This window comes from Poecilia latipinna, unplaced genomic scaffold, assembly GCF_001443285.1.
Source record: "Poecilia latipinna isolate Pla-1442-1.1 unplaced genomic scaffold, P_latipinna-1.0 Scaffold130, whole genome shotgun sequence".
Taxonomy (NCBI): domain Eukaryota; kingdom Metazoa; phylum Chordata; class Actinopteri; order Cyprinodontiformes; family Poeciliidae; genus Poecilia; species Poecilia latipinna.
Genome location: NW_015112746.1, coordinates 1 through 21,934, shown reverse-complemented (window position 1 = coordinate 21,934; position 21,934 = coordinate 1). Strand labels below are relative to the sequence as shown.

Below are 21,934 nucleotides of genomic sequence, written 5' to 3'. Positions count from 1 at the left end.
CAATTCAGTGGAATCATGAAGCAGGTCCAAGCGGACTGTGGCAAGCACAATATATATTTTGGTCAGTCATTACTGCGTAAAATGACCTTCTTCTGCTGCGCTCTGGGACAAATGTGTAATTTTAAATCACTTATTTTTCAAATCCAATTAAATTACCAGAAATAGTCATTTGAGCCAGTTCCTGTCAGAAGTGATTTTGAAAGTCATTTGACGACAAAAATATTTCCAAAACCTATGTTTCTCTTGTTGATATGACTGAAATAAGATTTGAATTATCTGCCAGCAGCTAAATGAGAAATACATTTCACGTTAGGGGTCACTATGCACGCAAATTTGTAATCACTCGAGCCAATAAGGGATTCACTTTCATGTTAATGCAGGATGTAAAAAAAAAAAAAATCTGCTGCCTCTTTGAAATTCAATGGAGATAGCTGCAAACTTTCATGTGACAGATATACATAATTAGACTCAGCCAAGTGAAGATGAATAAAACTTGGCTGCCTGAAACAAGTTAATCATTTCGCAGAAAGACAATAACCCAGTAGTCACAATTTTTTTTTTTTTTTTTTTTTTTTTTTTTTTGTGGCTCAAATTTTCAACTACCGATGGTAGTTGAAAAGATGTACTTAGTTTCACCGAGCCAAGCGATTTTCCCATATTTAATTGAATGACCTACTCTCTGACTGCTCACAAAGAAACATGCCGATGTCAATTATAAGCTCCTTACCTCCACTTCAGCAGTCTGCCTGTGAGAACCCTCCAATGCCAGTGTGTGTGCATGTCACTTGCATGTGTGTGTGTGCGCAAGGATAAAGATGTGTGTTTTGCTTGTGTATCTATGTCTGTGTGGGTACGGCTCCTTGATACTGTGATCAATGTTTCTCTGAGGCCTGGTTCAATAAACCATTAGACATCCCCCCCCAAAGACATCCTGCCAACAGAACTTCATTAGACCCGTACACATGCATGCAAAGAAAAACAAAAACACCCCCCATCTCTCTCTAATTGTCCTGTGTTTACAGGCTGTTGCCACCAGGCCTGAATAACATCATAGCCTGGTTTAAGCTACTCTTGCAGGATACTTTTCTGTACTCAACATTATTTGCTTTTGTCTGATATGAGAGGGCTGACTTATTTCTTTTAGAAGGACAGGACAGGTGAACAAACCCTGTCGGATTTCATAAGATGGACTGGCAACACGTTTCAGTGTTGCAGACGTTTGCAAGAACGGACACGTTTTACGATAAACCTCAGCTTATAAGAAAGGTGCATTGGGAGTTGCTGCAAATACGATGTCTGATGCACTCAGAGCAAGGGGATACTGTGTTTTGCACAGCTATCTCCAGCAGGATGATTCATTTGCAGAGTAATAAACTGTGTGTGTTTTTGACAAGCTGATTTTCATCAAGTCTGTCGATGTTTGCTGGAAAGCAGTAAATGTTAGTCAGTGACCCTGAAATAAATGTATTTTCAATTTTCACAATGCATAAGTAAAGCTATCTTTCATTTTCAAAACACAGTCGCCTCATGGGGGCTTTTTAAAAAAAAATAAACTAAATTCACTCTTTTTCCACATTTATCTCTTTCTTCTGAATCTTCTCTTATCTCTCTTTACAGCCCCTTGCCTTATAATTAATTAAAAGTCCGCTGTATGTATGTGTGGGTGTGTGTGTGTGTGCTCGCGCTTGCATGCACACGTCAGACTTCAGTATTAATTAAAGGTGAGAATGCTAATTGGTCAGATCAATAACAGGTCGGTAGGCCTCGGGGGCTGACAGCCAATAGGAAATCGTTATGTGTCTGACATCACTGTCACTCTGCTAAAGCTCCACTTTGATGAACGCGCACACAGACATGCACACAGTCACACACACAAACCGACTGACACATTTCTGTAATCTGAAAGGGTACAATGGCTTCAAAATAGGGGCGAGAGACAGAAAGCGAGGTTGGAAACAGGAGTTAGCAAGACAGAGAGGTAAGGAATTGGCACACAGACAGAATCTTACAGTTTATCCTTAAGACTAGATCAATAACCGTTAATGGAAAAAAAGGAAACAGAGTAAGAGAGACGTTTTAAAATTAAACAAATGCCATAGTTGTCACTCAAGAGCAGTAAATAAATTATGGCTGTCAACATTAATGCATTAACACATTAATCTGAAAATTTTAACACATTCATATTACATTAAGCAGATTAATCAAACTATCCTATTTTGACCAAAAAGCCTCTCTCCCATACAGGGTTACCTAGTTCGCTGCAGTGCATTATGGGAGTGACACACGGGGAGCGACAAACAGCAGTGAAAGATAAGTTTTACTGATCCAATGACCGCAGCAACAAAAGTTGGAACATTTTCAATGTTGTGTCGCCAGTGCACATCTGTCTGCACAAAGTTTGAATTTTCACAAATTACACCGGCTGCAGGGATGGATGAGGACAAGTCACTGTCGCACATGTTCCATAGGAAATGGATGGAGAGGGATATTACTAAGTTAAGGTTTAAAACAAAATTATTTCCTGAATAATAATAATAATAAAAAATATTTTCTGGAAAACTGAGATCTTCAGACATGTTTGCTTTGAGAAAATAAAAGACTGGCGGTTTTAATATGGGGCTTAAGGGCAGTTGACCTCAGAAAAAAGGCCTGGCACCCAAGAACTAGAAAATAGAATATTCCTTATTCAGTTTCCTCTGAATAAGTTTGTTGCCACTCGTATGTATGTGTAGAGGAGTATGTTGTTTTTATTCACAAATTTAAATTTCCCAAACAGATGTAGGCATAGTGATTAATCACAGCACCAGAGTCTTATTAATCTGATTTTTTTTTTTTTTATCAATTAAAATAAATACATTTGATGAATACTTTTTTTTTTTTTTTAGCTTTTCAAATCCATTCCAGCCAATCCCTTTATGTCATATATGGTCTGGTTGTTTGTCAGAAATGTCTTAAATTGTCTGTTTTTTGCTTAGTTATGATCTTCTGTTAGTCTCTATGCATTAAAAATATTACAAAATGTGTGCAATTTATTCTGATTTTTTTTTTAAATCAGCACTGATAATGTGTGATAGTAACAGTTTTAATTAACTTACACTAAAATAACTAAATAGACAAGACTAAATTGACAATCAATGTACCTTACATCATTTGCTTCTTGTTGCATAAACACAGAGTTGTAAACTAAAGGTTGTTGTTGTTCTTCATAAAGGTGTTTGACAGAATGTCTTTTGACAGATATTCTGTCTTTAAACTAACCAACACAATGACTTTACATCAGTGGGAGGTTATGTAAGGTTAGTGATGTTAAGTGGCATATAAAAAAATTAACTGGTAGACTACATCCAGATTATTGCCTCTAGGGCTGATCAGTTTCGTCACAGGTCATTAGTGAATGACACCTTTTGTTTACACTCTGGACTTTATTGTTCACATTTAAAAGGTGCAGAGACTGAGTTTGTCTTTTAGGGTGTATGTTTGAAACAAATAAATCTTCGCTGTGCAGAGATAACATTACTGGATACTACTTTTTTTTTTTTTTTGCAAGGGTGTATATTCAGCAAGCGAGCTACTGTAGGACTGTGCAGCTGTGTGCTATCATGTGTGCAATATCTAATAGCTGTGGTTATTGTAGCATGACTTATTAAATTTAACATCAAGAAGACCCCCTGGAAAGCCTACTGATAGAAACAGGGACCGAACACACCCACATTCACCCAGCCGTTGCCACACGAGTGTGATTTTAAGAGATCATTACAATTTTTATTTTTATTTTACTTTTACACAGGTTTCAGAGTTGCTTCAGTTTAGGGAAGACAAATTACAGCTCTCGCGCAAGAGAGAAGCTAATGACCAAAACGGACTGGGGTCAGTTCAAGAAGGAAATTTCTGCCATGGAAAAGAATTACTGAAAAGGATTTTTTTAGCGAATGCAAATGTGAGAGCGGTGTCAACATTTATAAATTAGATTTGCTTTAATAATGACAGGAGACTCAAAACTGGCCCTGGACTCCAAGCTTACTGGCCCTCTGTTTCTTCAAACAGATGTAATTCAGATTCACTGATTTATTGTCAATCAGCAAGATCCCAAAAATATTGAAGAACAAAATTTGTTACTTAGGCCAAGCTGAAAAAACAAAGCAAAATAAACAAAACAAACAAAAAAAACCTCCAAAAAATAGAGCAGCAGAGTTTGTGAGCCTGAAGACAGAGGCTGACAATCAACTGTGTCCAGCCTCTAAGTCTGCACAGCTGATTGTCTGAGAGAAGGGTGAATAGTTTATAAAGTGGGTGGGTGAAGCTCATCACAGACAAAGTAGACTCCACATGAGCTTCTGCATCAAAAGTCAAAGTCTAAAGAATACACTGTTTACACAAAATATTCTGTTTATGCAAAGACACACATTAAACTGGCTGTATTGGATATTTTCCAGGCACACAGTGGCATTTTATAGCACAGCCAAGTAACTATGCAACCTTCAGTTGTTATAAAAATGCATGGTAACACTTTATTTGAAGGGGGTTGAATAAGACTGTAATGACACTGTCATAAACATGACATAACACCTGTCATGAACATGAATAAGCCTTCATGAATATTTATGACTGTTGTCATAAAGCGTCATTCGGTAAATTATGACACTTTTAATGCAAAGTTGTCATTATTCAAAATGTCTTTGTTATGACAACTTGACATTAACCAATAAATCATTACTGTTTAAACTTTACCTTTAATAAGATAAAGTTACCTAATTTTTAAAGTGCAATCAATCAGTAATGATTTCTTGGTTATGTCAAGTTGTCATAACAAAGACATTGTGAATAATGTCGTTTTATCGTTTCTTTCCAGAGGATCTTTGCATGGGATCCAAATCGCAAAACATTTAAGTTTCACCCCTTCCAAGGAAATGGTTTCATACGGTGCTTTTATCTTTGTCAGCTAAAGCATATGGTCTGTATTTCTATTTTGCAGATGCATGTTACTCGTGAAAGATGAAATTCAGGAGTTTATTGGCTGATAAATAAGGAATAATGTTTAGGCAAGAAAAAATATAGTGAGGTTGCTTTATCGTCACTGTTCCTAACGATTAAAGTGAACAAATAACCAATTAGCGAGGTTCAAACAGCTGTCTAAAAGAGAACATCCACAGTTTCCCGAGAAAGATGCCAAAGCACAAAAACAGTAAAATAAAGACAACGCAAAATTAAGTTCAGCAAAAAAACAAAAACAAGAAGGTGAACAAAAGCTAATGTCTGAGTCTCAATTTTTAAAACTATTGAGATAAATCTGAAATCCTTCCGCCTTCTCTCTCCCCCATGTTCGCTCAGGAAGGTGCAACTCCCTGTTTGAGCGTCGTTTGGGAATAATCAGACCAGTTGTCAGAATAAAACTTTTCACATTGCATAAACGAAAAGCATAACCACGCAGTTTTCACTTCGGCATCGCTTTTCTACTTCCTGTACTAGCTGTACCAAAAGTACTGGAAGCTCTGAAATAAAAAAATAAAAAAAATAAAAAAATCTGCTGACAGAACAAGGAACACAGCACCTGAGGAACACAGTGCTGTTAGACATTTTAACAATTCATAAGATGATTAAATTTTGAGGGAAAACCCCTAGAAATGGCTTTAAATAATGAAATACTGACGCGTTGCATTTTATTATGGCTGCAGATAATTGTATATTTTATTTTCTATGTGGCAGTGACACGGTTTGAAAAGGTTCTTTTTTTGACTAGCACACAGTGTCGACGTCGAAGAAGGCATTGCATCCGAATGCCGCTTCTGAGCGCTGCCTTGCTCATGGCCCAGAGAACTGCCATGTCAGCAAGACCCCACTTGTTTTCTAGTTATGGTAATCAGGTGACATTCCTTCTTGCTTGGCATGAAATGCTGATTGGATGGACCGAGGTGGAGACCCTGAAGTGAGGCCATTTGATTGGTTGGCTCATATAAAGCTGAATAATGGACTGACATTGGACAAGTGGCCACCCTGTCACACTCGCACATTGCCGCTGCGAAGAGGCACACATTTGTGCTCAGAGATATTAACCGTGTACCATGACAGCCTATATTTTACTCAGGTGGCCAGTGGACATCTGACAGTGCTGAATATCAAATCAATATATCATTTGATGTAATTTCTATCCTGTACCGGCGCAGAAGGGTTTGGCAGCTATTCCCTATAATTTCATCACGAGCTCATTTAATGTCAGTCAGATAAGAGTTCAATATATCATTTGATGCACTTTACACTCTTATCTACTGTGGGGCACAGAAATACTTTACGGCAAATACGATTTCATTATTTAGATATTACACACTGGTAATTATTTTTTTGGAGACTCTTTGAGGTTAGACGAGTATCCAATTCAGGCAATAGACCATTTGGCAGCTCGGTACGAACCCGTTGCTGAATTCTTGGGTGTTTTTTTTTTTTTTTTTCTTTTTTTAGGCATCATTAATTGATAATTTTCTATACTTTTCTGATATTAGGCAGCCACTCTATCCTTCAGTCCAGAAATTAATACTTTCGCTAGCTTTTGCAATAATTACATTATCCAGGCATTAAAGTGATGCATTGTGTGGACAGAGATTTGGCAGCTATTGTGTCCCATACCATTAATTACACACTATGATCCAGATAATAAGCTGATGTCACTTGCGCCTGACAACTGCGGGTAACCTTGAGGAGTTTCACTCCTAACTTTTTCACAAAAGCTTTAGGACCATTGGATGAGGATTGTAATAATGGTTTGCAACAAAAATAATGCCAAAACTACACAGGATTAGATATGTGATATGCTCCACTTACTATGTGTCTTACAATGTCTGTTCTCCACGCAGTTTCAGGTCACTTATGTTTGTAGGATTTATTTACTTTTCCGTCTAAAGGGGACCTACTGTGCTTCCTCGAACAAGCAAGGGGACATGTATGGGCTATACAAAACATGTTTATTGCAATTTTGCACACCATCATTCTCAGATGAGATTGAATCTGGTGAGTTCAGCCCTTTTTGTGCATTTATGCACCTGTAAGAATGAGCTGTTTCAGGGCTATGAAACTGTTATGCAAATAACAGTTTGCTGGCCGTGCCTCCCAACTCAGTCGTTACAATCACACTTTATACGCATGAAAATGGCTGCAAAACAGATGCACAATTTACAACTGTACACCTTTGAATGTGAATCAGACCCAGAAGCAGAAGAAGCGGAGCCTCCTGAAAAGCATAAAAGATGCAGCAAGCGGTTTCTGAATGGTAAATCAAGTTTAATGTGCAGAGTTACGTTGAACAGTAGGGCCAGCGCTTTCCTCCAGTCGAAGTCTGTTGGCAAATCCTGTTGGTCGTTTTCTTAAGAGTCCATTGTGAAGTGATTCGCACAAACTATAATTTTCTTCGCCAATGTGGCCGGGACATTGCTGAAAGACCCACCGGTGTGTGGAAGGGTCCCGCCACTCCTATCCCAGACCGTAGTACCTCTTGATGGCCTCTACAGGCTGATGGTTCTCCTCTCTGTGATGGATGTTTGAGTTAGGAATGATTCCGTTTTGTGCCACTAGTAAGGCACAGATCCACCAGTTTGCAACAAAACAAGAGTCGCTATGATATAACTTATTTGTTAATTGTATTTCTAGCTCCCAGAAGCCAAAACTATTCCAAGTGAACATAAAACCTTAATTGCGGAACAGAGAACGTTATTTAAATTTTTGTTGCCGTTTTCATTTACCACTGCTAAAGTCTAACTCTAATAAAACAAAACGATGTGCTGCTATTTATTCAGTAATAACCAATAACAATTAATGATCAAATTCTTAAATACCATTGTAAAACATACTGGCGGACAAAAAAAAGTTCACAAAGCTCTTTGTGTATTGAATCCAGTTCGTCGATTGTAATCCATGCTTATCTTCATCTTGAATACATCAAAAATGTATTATTACATAATGTATTTTATACTGTCTTACCAGAGCATAATTTATTGGAATACATAAAAAAAAAAGAAAATGTAAATACACAGGTCCAACCGGAGAAAAAGATTTCTGATAAAGATGAAACAATAAGCTTTTTTAAAAAAATATTTACCATGACCTTAAGGGCATTGGAAGCACATAACTCGTGCCGAGGCAATAAAGGTAAGTCATGAATGGAATGCAGATAAACGTCAAGCATTAAAAACATCTAAATTTGCCTTTTAAAATAATGTCTGCATGCAGTTCTTCTTTAAATATGTGTGTGTGGGAACAGCATGAGATTGTTTTGATTGATGTCCCTGTGGTGAAGCTAACCTTGTAGGCAAGGTAAAAATGCCAAGCTGTATTCACATTATAGATAGCACACACAAATGCAAAGAGACACACATACAACTTTAAAACAGCCATGATTTCACATTGTATCGTTACAGGGAAGTCTTTATATATATATATAAGTCCTCCCACTATCCCTATTTTTTGTTTCACAGTGTAAATTTGGTTCTTACAATTTTCTCCTGCTTTTTCACCATATTTTTTCTTTGTCACTCGCTCCCCCACCTCATCACTCAAATCTTCAGTTGTTTCACACCTGTTTGCATTTGCACATGGGAATGGACACATGTCCTAATTGGACACATGTTATACTGAGACACATTAACACAATCCACCAGTTTTCTCCTGATTTAGTACTTACATATTTCTACTCATTTTAACTGCATGAGCCAAGTTAAAGGCTCATGCAATTAACAAAATTTTTAATTCTATTTTGTGCATAGCATGTATATTGAATTCTCTGCTAATAAAAGAGCAAAACTCAAGTCTATGAATATATATTTAGATGTATAAATGAAAAGGAGACATATGTATAAATTGTAAAAGGATCAAAGAACAAGAAAATTATCAGATTTCTTTTTTTCTTTTTTACAAAATCGCACCCTTCCGGATCACAAAAAGAGGCAAACTGTAGCCGTTTTAGTATGTATTTTCATCATTACATGTTCACACGGTGTGTGCTTACTGTCCTACAGTCTTCTTTAATCAGCCTCAACCATTGGGGGTCACATTGTCTTTTCAGTGATACCATTATCCGAGTTAGATTCAATGAAACAAACTCAATTGAATTGCGGCAAGGGAAGAAAAACTGAATGACCTAAAGTGAGAAAGAAAAGACAGAGACAGATGGGGGGTTGATAGATAAAGGGGTGGACATTGTCAGTCCCCTCAGGTCTCTTTGATAAAGATCAGAGCGGCCACAGCGAGAGCCTCAATCACCATCCTAACGTGCGCGCAGACGCACGCGCAAAACACTCGCGCAACACGCAACGGCAGAGCGAGCTCCCGCTAGCTTGCTCACGCACGCAGATGCGCAAACATGAATTTTACACTCAGATCATGTTCAAATTAAAGAGACTAGTGTCGAAATCAATCAGTCAAGGACTGATAAGCGATCAAAAGGCCCTGAGAAACAAATGCCGGGGCACTCGTTCAACGGGTGGCTCTAAAATATGGATCCTAACTGAGATTTACTGTTTCCTCTGAGAGCCTGCTAACACATGCGATGTATGAAGCGTTCAGATAAGATTCATTAATGTGAGAATTGAATGTTTGCCTAATGTGACTGGCATCTAGTTATTGACGCAGAGTTAATAATGTGTTATTATTGCCGTCAGTATGGCAGTTTGTTGTTTGATATGACAAATGATTAACCTCCATTCCTCAAGAATGTCATAATAAATGCAATTAAGTTACACGCCACTATTTTTGCCTGTGGAAAAAAAAAAAAGAAAAAAGTGTTTAAACAGTAAAATGAGTTCTTGGCAGCCATTAAATTATATATCAACTAACATGACCACTTTAAAAATGTAATATAGTCTGTGTGGTTAGATAAATGCTTCTACTGGAGAACTCTGTAGATTTTCGTCTCTAAGTGTACATATACCACAGTCAAACAAATATCTCCATTTTGGGGTTTACTTGACACAATGCAGTTCGACAAAGTTCATTTTTGATAGCTTATTTTAAAACTCATTGAAACATATTTTTTTAATCAATTTTCCTACAGCTTTCAGGGCTGCATGCTTAGTTTTTTTTTTTTTTAAAAGTATCTCTTTTCTGAATAGGTGTCGACACAAAGATGGTTACGGATAAATAAGCAGACAAGATTTGTCAAAACGGATAAAAACAGAGTCAAGACTCTCCAAAAGAAGACTGATCTTTAATATTTGAGGTAGAGATTTTTTTTTTTTTGATGCTTAGGGCCAGTTAGTGAACATCTGGACCAATCCTCCATGGCCAGTGCCCTGCAACTTTGAGAGGAGTCTCTGTTTCAACACACCTGAGCCAAATGAAGAGATAATTAGCAGGACTCTGGAGAACATCACCATGTACTGAGGAGGCAATTCAGCCATTTGATCCATGCGTCTTTGACCAGGGACACATCAAACAACAAGGGTGTTGTTGGCATAAAGTTAATCTGATAAAAAAAAAAAAAGTGTTGTTTTTTACATTAGTTTTCAGTTTTTATGTGCCTTTTGCCAGTACAAACCAGCTATTGATATTCGCAGATCACATAAAAGAAAAGAAGTGCACCATCTCCAAAGATTTGTTTCAGCAGCGACTCATTTTATTACAGCTGCAGCCTGATTGTAAATCGGCGTTTTAACCTTTAATCAAATATGTTGTGGGGATCTTAACTGCAGAGAGTTGTAGTTTTCAGTCAAACACTGATTATGTGGGGGGGAAAAAAAGATAAAGAAAGAGTGAAGCTGTTTTTTAACCTAACAGCATCCTCAGTGAAGTGATTGCATGTCGACATGATATAAATATAATGCACTCTGGAATTGATGTGTATTTTAATTGCATCTGTGGATTTGGGATTTAGATTTGTACGAAATTCATCTTTGTTCAGTGTAATTGATTTATTTTTGAATTAGCTATATAGCTTCTCGCTGACCTGACTGATTGGTCAAACAGCTACCGTGCCTACTTATAGTGTGCCAACCCAGACCAGGACATGTCACAGGATTCAAGCTGCTGCATGTGTGTCTGCCATACATGCAATGAGTTGCTGTCATTGTGATTCTTTTTTTCTCAGTTATAAAAGCAGCTAATCTGAGTCAAATGTAGAATCAAATACGACTTTTCTTGGATGGGACGGTGCAACCGCCAGTTACCATACCAGAAGGTGAAAAAAATGATTGTGCCATACTCAGTTCCAAAAGTAATGACAACAGTTAAAAGGAAAAAAAATATTTTTTCAAAAATGTTGTTAAAGCTGATCAGGGCTAATGCATAATTATGCATTTTTCTTCTATAGGGGATCACCATTCACTGTCCATCTTTCATACATCAAGGTTGTAGTGGGTCAGGAAATGAGAGCACATACAGAAGGTCACTGCTTTGGCTGCAGATCCCAGTGAGTGTGCAACAGCCTTCATGATATTATGAGGAACTGATGGACAAATGCCCAGAGCGCAGATGGGTCCACCCATGCCACTGACATCTGGCCAGTGAAGGTTCCCAAAGTGTTTAACCAGCTGCCAGCAACTTCTATGTGTTTGCAAATTACATCTCCCCACCCCAGCAACTCCAAACAGAAAGAGGGTTTGGAGAAAACAAAAAAGAAAAAAAAAACATATTATATATATATATATATATAACAGAAAGCTGTTGATTCTGCCTTCATTTTATTTTTCCCTGAAAATCAAAACAAAAAACTGTTGGATTTAATTTGGCTTTTATCTCCTTTCTTTAGCTTAACTAGACTGTATACGTTTTTATTTCAGTCTTTAAGTAAACACTGCTGAAGGTAAGAGAACAACAAAGTAATGATGTGCTAATTTCAAGGGAGGAAAAATGGCAGAGATATTGAATGTAAAAAAGGGAGAGGAAATTGTTCACATTTTAGTCATAAAAGAATGATTGGGCAATATATTTATGGTTGAAGTTAACACGTAAGACAGGCTTTATGGCAATGTTTTCCAGTTGTAGATCGAAGTGTTCATTGCTATGTGTCTGACATGTTTTTTTGCCTTTTCAAGACTCTTTAGTAACTTCAGTCTTTTTGCACAATTACCATTTTGCATTCTCTTATTTAAATCATTTTATATTTGACATTTTTATGGTTCCAAGAAACATGGTGTCCTCTAGATTTATATTTACAGCAGAGACATTTTTTTTTTTATCTTATTGGACAACTGTTGATTTAAAATAATTTTCTGCAACCCGATTTTAGATAATTAAAAAAAAATCAATTTGATGTAAGGAGGCGGTGGAGGTCAATCAATTAATCACATTCCTAAATTTGTTAGCTTTAAGTATAAATATGTACGCAGCTGTGGTTCTTGCGGGAATGGATGGCATCGCGGAAAACTTTTACCGTCACTCCTTGTTTGCCGAACCCACCGCGCTCGGCTGTGAACCAGGAAACCCTGCGTGGGAGAGAGGCTTTTAGGTCAAAGTAGGTTTGATTACTCTGCATTATGTAATATTATCTCATTAACATTTTCAGATTAATTGCATGCCTGAAAGTGATAACATTCTCAGCGGTACTTGTTATCCAAGTTTTTAATGTTTTCACTGAATGACCAACTTCTTTCATACTTGCAAGAATAAAGCTTAAAACGTAACTGCTTGAAAACATTGTTTTATGTGAATCAATAAACCTTTTGTGCGGTTTTGAGTTTTACATAGACATATCACTTAGATCAACACTTTGGTGGCCTTTGCAATTTCCATTGAAAATAGAAATCTTAAACTGTTGTATTGTTATGCTGGTGTCCTTTACGGTTTTGCTGTTTCCCTAAAAAAAAAAAAAAATAAATAAATAAATAAAGATTCAGGGTTATGTTTGTGTTTGAAAGGTAAATTTGAACAGCAGTTATGTTGTGTCATTCTGCTGAATCCAAAGTCTTGAACTATATAAATAGTTGGATAGGTGCTTTTATTAAATATTCTCAAAAAGAGTCAATTTGCAGCACAGAAAGGGCCACAAGGTGAAACCTCTGACATCTGGAATTAAAATGGACTTTTTACGTCTACAGAAGTTAAAAGAGAAACACATTAAATCACTCAAACTGCAATAATCGAAAAGGAACAATGGATAAACTAAAACTATCACGAGCACCGACGCCACACTCTTTTCTTTTTTTACCTTTCTAGTTTTTATCTTTACTCTTCACTGCTTTCCCTAAATTATTAAAGATACACACAATCCAATTACAATACAAAACAGGAATGAACAAAACAATAAGCACGACATTGAACATAAAAGATGAATAAGCAGACGAGTAAAAAGACAGAAAATGAGGCAGAAAGAGAAAAAAAAAATATTCTACACGGATCATGCAAGGAAAGCATGCATACCTGTGTGTCAAAGCCCAGCGATAATCTGCAATTCTGTCTCATCAGCACAATATCAAACAGCCTCAGACGCAGCGTTTAATTATACATCACTGTATTTCTCTGTGTCTTGTTCAAATCCACGTGCAGATATGCAGACTTCATGGTATGTGCAGGCAGATGAATTAGTCATGACCCGAGTATCTTCAGAGGGACAGGAAGAAAGACTCAAGGTGTCCGATGAGCACATCAAAGCCTCTCCTGAGTGGACAGACTGTAGAGGATAATGCTAACCTTCTGTACCATTGCTCCGCCGAACACAGGCTTCCGTTACAGTGGCCACTTGATTTGTTCCTTCCTGTTTTATTTTTTTATTTTTTTTCTGTGTGCAATGGTGAATTCTTCAGTCACAACCTATTTTTTTTTTCTGTCCTACATACAGAGCTGGCGTATTGCTCCCATCCGTTCACCTGTTTCTCCACTTATGTTGGAGCTTTAAGGAGGAAAACGAGGAAATCCAGAACCTCTCCCTCCGACCGACATCCTCCAGCCCTTCCTGCGCTCATGATTGAAGTGTCCAGAGGTATTCCATGGCCAAGTGTGATCTAAAAGGCCCGAGGCATCACATCAAGCCAGGAGAAGACCCTGGAGCAGAGTGCACTCTCGGCTGGAGATGTGGCCGGAACAGACGCACAGCGAAGAGCGCAGAAGGGATTGAGGAGCAGATGCTCACATTCCTTTGCCTTTTTCAAAGTTCATTTTGGCAGATCTGCCTTACCCGAATGGCATGCTCTCTTGTTCTTCCCATTTGTGCATTTTTTTTAAATTTTTTTTTTTAATTTACCAACACAATCTATCTTGGTGCTGTTAACTACTTATCTCACCAGCACACATCCTTATTCTCATAGATTGTTGCCAGGCTTTGTTACAATACAAAAAAAATATTGATGGCTGAAGCCAATCTGGTTCATTTCAAAGTAAAACTCTATGTTTGGTTTTAAATGGGGTACACACACGCACACACACGCACACACACACACAAAAAAAACAAAGCAAAAACAGCACTACCTTTATTTTGTATTGCCTGTATCTTTTTGTATTGACTTTTTTTTTTTAACCTTTAAACCAAGGACTGGCAATGTATGCTTTATCCATTCAGATTTAAAGCCAGCGTTTAACATGTTTTACACTGCACCGAGATGACTGGCTTGGAGACTCTCATAACACCAGTGTAAGTAATGTTTCATTTTTTACAAATGGCAATTGTGCTGTTCGTCTCTCTCACAGTGTCTGTCACTGTGCTGCGGCACACTGAGTCGAAGTCAAAAGGCTGCATGTACCAACAGCAGGGGCTCCTTAGATAAGTCCCCTGGATCCTCTCACTGACAGCTAACTCCCTCTGTGTCACATCTACACACAGACATAGATACACAGAAATTGCACAGAGCAATCATGTGCCAAGTGTCTTGGTGGAAATCTGTGCCAGTCAGTAAATCTAGGACAACTGCTTCAACTTGTAATATCCAGACACCCATGAAGATATGAACTCAGATGAAGCATTTGTGTAGATTCAAACACAGGCGCTCGGCAATCAGCGGCGGCGTGATTACGCAGTGCAACAGACCCAGAGCAATTCAATGATTACCCATCAGTTCTCCACCTCTCCCTCAAAGACGGGCAACAGTGACCCACGATTGGAGGCAGAAAGACTCTCACGGAGTTTGGTAGCATCATGGTGAAAAATAGCTCTTATGACAAATGTGTGGGAATGATGTGCTATACGTAGAAATATTTTAAACTTTCCGAGAAACAAATGATTAGCAGTAGTAACGTTGATTTAGAATGAAGTTAACGCTTGACTTAAGGTGGCTTTGAAGATGTAACTTTGGGTTTGATGTCTTTTCAAAGCTGTTTGTTAAAATAACGGTTAGGAAATGCATTGACGTGTTTCTGTGGCCATGAGATGCCAGCAGAATATCACAAATGCCCGTTTAGTGTTGTAGATTAAATCTGAAATTTCAAAGCAGCCCTATTTCACATGAACAGAACGTGAGATTCATTCAAGCCCTGTTGTATTTTAGTCACAAAACATAGGCTGCTGCAAATGTCAAAATACTAATTGGTTTTACCTATACAACACAGCGAGAAGAAAAGCAAAGCACTCATCGTCCTTTATTTTAGGTTTTATGCATTAAGACACAGTAAAAGACTGCCTTGTTCTTATTGAATATCAAGATTAGAAAGCAAAGATGTTTCATTCAGTTAATATTTTAGTTGTATTGCAATTTGAATGCAGGCTTAGAGATTCACAATTTCACTTTGTAAAAACTTTCCGATAATCTTTATAGTAAAGCTCGTTTAGAACATGCATGTGTTGCAGTTTATTGCAAAAGCTTTGTTCATTATTTTTACCTTTCCGTGTTTTCTTAAACTCTATGCTGTATCACAGGTCAAAATAATAGTTTAATGATCCCAGAGTAAAATTTTATTTTTCTTTCTTTCACAGTCCACATGTTTGGGGTAGCATTAAAATATGATGATTCTAAGGCCATTTTCCTATCCTACTGTACAGTTCTATTCAATTAAAACATGGGTTACAACGAGGTTTGTTTGTTAGATTAAAAGTATATTTTAAAAAAACAACAACATTTAGGCAGGTATTTAATTTATTTTTTGTAAAACGCAACATGTCTATTAAAAATGTCTTAATATTCTTACCTTAGATGTGTTTTAATTAGTTGAAAATTATAATTATTAAATGAAATAAAGTCACAGAGGCAAGAGTATGTGTATAATTTATCCAGATAATTAGTTTCACTTAGTGAGTTAAGTTAAAGAAACACATTTTTAATTATATTTAAATCTGTGGAATGGGTCTGTATTTAAGAAACTTTTGAGAACTGAGCTGGAAAATGGAAAAAAAAAAAGCAAATTCTTGACTTTTTAATATCTGTAATGAATTATGCTGGATTTCAGTTGGTGGATGGTTGTTTTATGTATATGATTAGTTTCCTTCTCTATATTTTGTAGTTGTTTAAAATGCATATTGATATTCCGCTAACATTTCTGAAGACGCCTGAGCTTTGCCGTTTCACTTTTTGCTTTATGTCTCCAGCTTGAGCAGGACTCCCTGGGAGATTAGGTCCAAGGTGAGCTAGCAAAAGGCTTTAGAATTGCTTACATTGACTGCGTGTACTAAAGTAACTTTTGTAACGTAGAGCACCAATCATACAATAACCATTTGTGATGAGACTGTGTGATAAAAAGCCATCATCTTTACTGTCTGTGTTAGCTTGGGAACGGACAGTGCAGAAGAAATATAAATGCCCTGCGGTTTTAAATTGCCTGCGGGGCCACAAACGTAGCTGCACTCTTTGAATTGACACAGCTGCTGGCGTGACAACAGCTTATCATGAATACGTGTAAACACTGTAATTGCGTCATTTCTTTCACATTCGCACACAGTTATATTTTTGTCTTTTGGTAAAACGATTTCATGCTTCCCCACCCACCTCCCATTTCATTCACTCGAACTAATTGCCCCAATGAGGACATCAAAGATGGTCTAATCTACAACTCGGATCTAAAACTGCTGGCTCAAGGTCTAATTTTAACCGTCATTTTAAGCAATCATCTGTTTTCTTTCATCTGTGAATAGTTCACTATGATGTTTACATAAACCCTTCAAAGGAAAACAGTGAGATATTAAAGATCTCCTGAGATTGGCACACGTCGCTTTTTCCCCATGACTAACAGCCATGGAGAAAATGACGACCTTCATGAAATGTTTTAATTATTCTATCACTTAAACTCGGTAAGCTTTTTTGTTGTTGTTGTTGTTGTTATCACTGATGTAAAACAATTTTAGTCATGATGCTGATTTTAAATCACTACGGCATCAGATGCTGATCTGCTCTAACCCTGTTGCTCGATTCAGAAAGTCCGAGTGCCTCCAGCTGCTGAAAAAGGATGCACTTGAATCATGTCTTGTGCTGAGTGGACAGTAGTTAAAAAAAAAAAAAAGTGGATTGAGTTCAAGACCTGGCACTTCTCCTTCTCCTTGAGCAACTTAACAGTTCACTTTTTCATCTCAAGTTCATCTTCCCTGACAGACCCGAACGGAATAGAAACCGAGTTCCCGAGACAGCATCAAAACCAAAACATGAAATCTGACCTTCTTCTTTAAAACAGTTAAGTGAGGGATTTCACATACCGAGGCTGAGTAAAACATGCAGCTTCAGCCATTATCCATTTCAGAATATATGGAGCTTTATTTTCCAAATCTACATCTTTTTTGTTCTCACCCCAAAAATACTCAAAATGATCGTTATCTAGGCATAATTTAGGGATATCTGAAGGTTTTTTTTTTTTTTTTTAAAAACAGCTCAGTTTGCAAACAAGAAATACAAACATTTATACAAAAACAGACACGTTCTGACCTTCATAGTTGAGTTTGAAGCCATGAGCAGAAACGGCAAAGTCGCTGGTCAACCTCAAGGAGAAAACATTCCCTGTGCTGGTGACAGGGGGAGGAGCCTGGAAGCCTGTTAACCTGAAAGAAGAAAACAGAGCGATGTGATTAAAATTATGCATTACCAAAAAAAAAAAAAAAAAATTAGACTAAATAAAGCATAAAATAAAACAAGAAACTGGGTGTCTTGTATCTTCCTGAAAGGTTTACATAATATTTTCTATAGCTCACTAAAGAATGTTCATTCCAACAAAACTTGACTAGTTCAGCTACTCAGTTCAAAATCTCCAAAGTTTTCAGATCAAAGTAACATTTCCAATTCATTTGGTGCCCAACATCCCAGAGTCTGGGAAAAGAGACGCAGAGAATCCAAGCTACGCGAAAAGTCCATCAGCTTTTCCTTCTGCCTACAAGTTTGATGGAGATTTGGACTTTGTTTTCCAGCACGTCTTGGCATGTTCCCCCACATTCAAAATGACCAGTTCCTGCTTTACAGAGCATGGCAGTTTGGTGCTAGATTCACCAGGAACTTGGCCTGAGCTAAAGTGAAGCATGGATGATGTACTCTGCAGTTTTCCATCATTTTAGGATGACTGTTTTTGTTGTCAGTATAGGTTTTTTTTGTAGTGAACTTATATTCTAATTTTCTGAGATATGGGTTTTCATTAGCTGCAAGTGTGTCTCACAAAGTTTTCTCGCTTCTCTTTTTTAGTTACCGATGAAACAAATGAACACTGGAAACATCTTATTTTAAATTTTGTGCTCAGACCTTCATGGGTCGTAGCATAACATTGTTTCCTTGCCTCAAGATTATACTAAAAGGCGAAACGTCTTCATGTTAGATAGGACTTAGTCAACCTTAAGCTCTTTCAAAAAACATTGAGGAAACTATTAGGAAATCTGTTTTCAGGAACTGTTTGTTACAAAAAAAACAAAAAAAAAACACTGTGCATAATGCATTTTCAAATAAATTAATATAATGATGAATGGGTTCAGTTAGGTCTTTCAATTTGATAAAAAGCAAGTGTTCAACCAATTGATATTTTTTATACTAAAACCTCTCTGCAGATGAGTAAACAAGAAATAAGGGTGGGTTGGGGGGGAGAAGAAAAGGCCACATGAAATCACTCAGCTCAGCATCATGTCTCAGTTTATCCTCAAATAAATGCCGCATAACTGCCCAGGTGGGCCTTCAGCTAAGAGACAGCTAATTGAGGAGGAAACACGAAGGAGGAGAGGAGAGCTGGATCTTTTTTCACGTCTGGAAAAGAGCCAAGCCCTTGTGCTGCCACTACAACATTTTCTGTATTCTCCCCAAAGCTGCCACTCTTTCTTTCTTTCATTTCATTTTCTACATTTATTACATTTTCTCCCCTCCCCTTTCCGCCAGTTGAGCAAATACTGGCATTGTGTTACTTCTCTCCCTGTTGTGCTCATCATTTATTCTCCCATCAATCACATTTTTACATTTTCGTGGAAATAGTGGTACAACATGCTTCTTTAAATGTGTTTTTTTTGTGGTCTTTTTTCTGAAATTTGACACTATAGCTAAATTGTGTTTAATTCTATCAAACAAACTTTAGGCTTTCCATTATACATCTGAGTGCAATGCAAAGACTTAAGGTGGTAGGGCCAGTCATTACAATCTTAAAATATTGTTGCATAAGTTGCACTTCCAAGTGTAGCAGCTTTCTCATTTCCAAACATTTGACTGGAACAATAATCACTGTCAAGTTTGCATGTTTATAAAAACACATGGAATCGTATCCATCTTCCATACAAAGCATGAAGTAAAAAAAAAGTACTGAATTTCTTCATTACAAGTAGGATCATAATCTTCACTCCAATTTATGTATTTGTTTATTAAATTCAGTATTCATTTTTGATCTTCTATCATGCCTAAAATGCTACGTGCCATGTTTTCAGGAGGCAAAATAACCAGTTGCAATGCATAAGGACATAATACCACCATGGGAGTTTATATGAAGGAATCAACAACAACCGAAGCAGATTTTTTTATTTCTTATCACAATAAAAGGTTTTACCTCAAGTGGAAAATTTACTCTCTACATTGTGATACATTTTAATATCAAAGTATTACTGAAATGTATCCTGCATCGTAGTTCTTTTTGTTCACACGCGTATCTATACAATACGCACACAAATAAATGCAAAAGTACACGCAGAGACCTGACCGGTGTTTCGAACTGATCATTGTTCCATGTTTAGTTTCACGATTGACCGATTTTTACCAATGTTTCCACTTTTAACCTCATTCAACTGTGGAGCCACATATCTTCACCTGGAAGGCAGAAGACTGAATTCATGATCCATTGTGTTAGGCAGATTTGTAAAGTTTGTCAAATAGGCAAAATTGTGCTGGCAGAAGCTAAGGAAATTTTCTTGATGCATGCCAATAATGTGATACTCTGAAACAGATTAGGTTCTTCTCTGTGACCAAAGGATTTGTCATCTTCCAAGACTTTTTAAGAAATGAGAAGTGGTGGTGGCTCTTTTTTTTTTTTTAGACCATCACTGTATTTTCATTTGTGTTTCTCCGCTTCCACTTTCGTACTCGTTCTTGCAACTTGTGGTATAATAGCGACTCTATAAAGCCGTCTCTTTACCCTTCAGCAGATAGAATATCATTAAAGTAAAACTCAAATCCCCCTGCTTCCTCTCCAGAATCTAATTTCCTTTACTTTCACTCCAGCAGATGCAAAACCCTCAGTGCGCACAAACACACCACTCGTTTTATTGTGTCACAATTTAAATCTGGGTTTACGTGTTTCAAGATTTATGAAGTGAAAGCAAAATTCCCTTACAGAAATTGAAAGTGGGTTAGGAAGAGACTTGTGGGTGTTGGTGTATGTGCACACAAGAGTCTGATAGCGTGAAATCGCATCAGTATGTGAAGTAACTGGTTAATATCACTGGAGTGATTTCCTTGCTCTTCCTGTCTCATACACAACAACAAAGGAAGCTACGCGCAGGATTGTAATACAATCCAACACACAACTTCCAACGTAAAACATTAAACAAAGCAGTCCAGCGATTATGATTGATAGAGCCTGTCATTTATCATTCCTGCATCCGGTTGTTGTCATTGTTAACCTACAAAATATACTTTTCAACATTAATGCTGTCATTATGGTAGAAAAGAGAAGGCTTAAAACATTAATGGCAGCATTTGTTGCTACACCCACTAAAAAGGCAGGAAGTGTGTAGGATGGGGCATTTTTGAAACCAAAAACTCTCCTGCTACTTATTTTGATTTTTTTTCTAATTCAGTATGGGTAGTGACTGCTGACATTTGCATATTTTATGCAAACATGGTTTGAAGGATTTTTGATAAATTAAGGATTCTGGTGTGCCTCCACACCAGTCTTTTACCAACACCCTTCATCACATTACAGTTGAAACTGTATGTGATATCGTAAAGCACCATGTAGAAGGGAATAAGATAAACAGTTCTCAAAGTTCTGTTCAGCTATTATTAAAGCCATTATCTCCTACACCAGAGCTTCCCAAACTGTGGGGCGCGCCCCCTAGGGGATGGGGGGCGCAGTGCCATTGCATGGGGGGCGCGAGAAGCGTAAAACATGAACGCTGTATGCGCTGGGTTTGTACCTTAGAATGGTCAACTTTCTGTTATTCCTATGTCAGTTTGATACAGTAAGGGCTACACTTCCCATATCTGTGTCCTCTGTCACTTTTATCAGCAGTTAAAACTGTTTAATCCGTTGCTAACATGTGGCAACCTGTTTTTCCGAGCCGCCTTTAAACGCAACATGAGCGTTACGACGCTCGCGCTGGGTTTCCACCTGTGCGGCAGTGAAGGAGACCTGCTGCTGCTGTGCGGAGCTATGCAGGTGTGTTAGAATCATGACAGCAAACCAGCAAAACGCAAAGAACTTTTCACAGTTTTTCCCCCAAACTAACCGGCTGAGTTGAGTAAAGCTGTTGGATGCAGGTAAAGTTAGCTAAATATCAATGTTAGCTAAATAGCTAATATCAATACAGAACCTTAAGCTTAACAAGTACCTTGTAGGCTCCCGATGTTGGTGTCTATTTTCAGCTACGTACATTCATTTTGCCCCCAAAAAAGTCGATGCTCCCCCCTCGTCGTTTCAACCAGACAGCCATTTGTAA

General features: G+C 37.6%; 1 protein-coding gene across 1 annotated transcript in view; it reads right to left on the bottom strand.

Moving 5' to 3' along the window:
• LOC106945148 (CUB and sushi domain-containing protein 3) overlaps positions 1 to 17,914 on the bottom strand; it is a 305,581-nt gene extending 287,667 nt beyond the window's left edge. The window contains exon 1 of the mRNA XM_015028609.1: positions 17,751 to 17,914. Within this exon, the coding sequence (XP_014884095.1) occupies positions 17,751 to 17,904 (154 nt within the window). The 5' untranslated portion in view covers positions 17,905 to 17,914. The remainder of the gene's footprint in view (positions 1 to 17,750) is intronic.
• Positions 17,915 to 21,934: the final 4,020 nt, after the last annotated feature.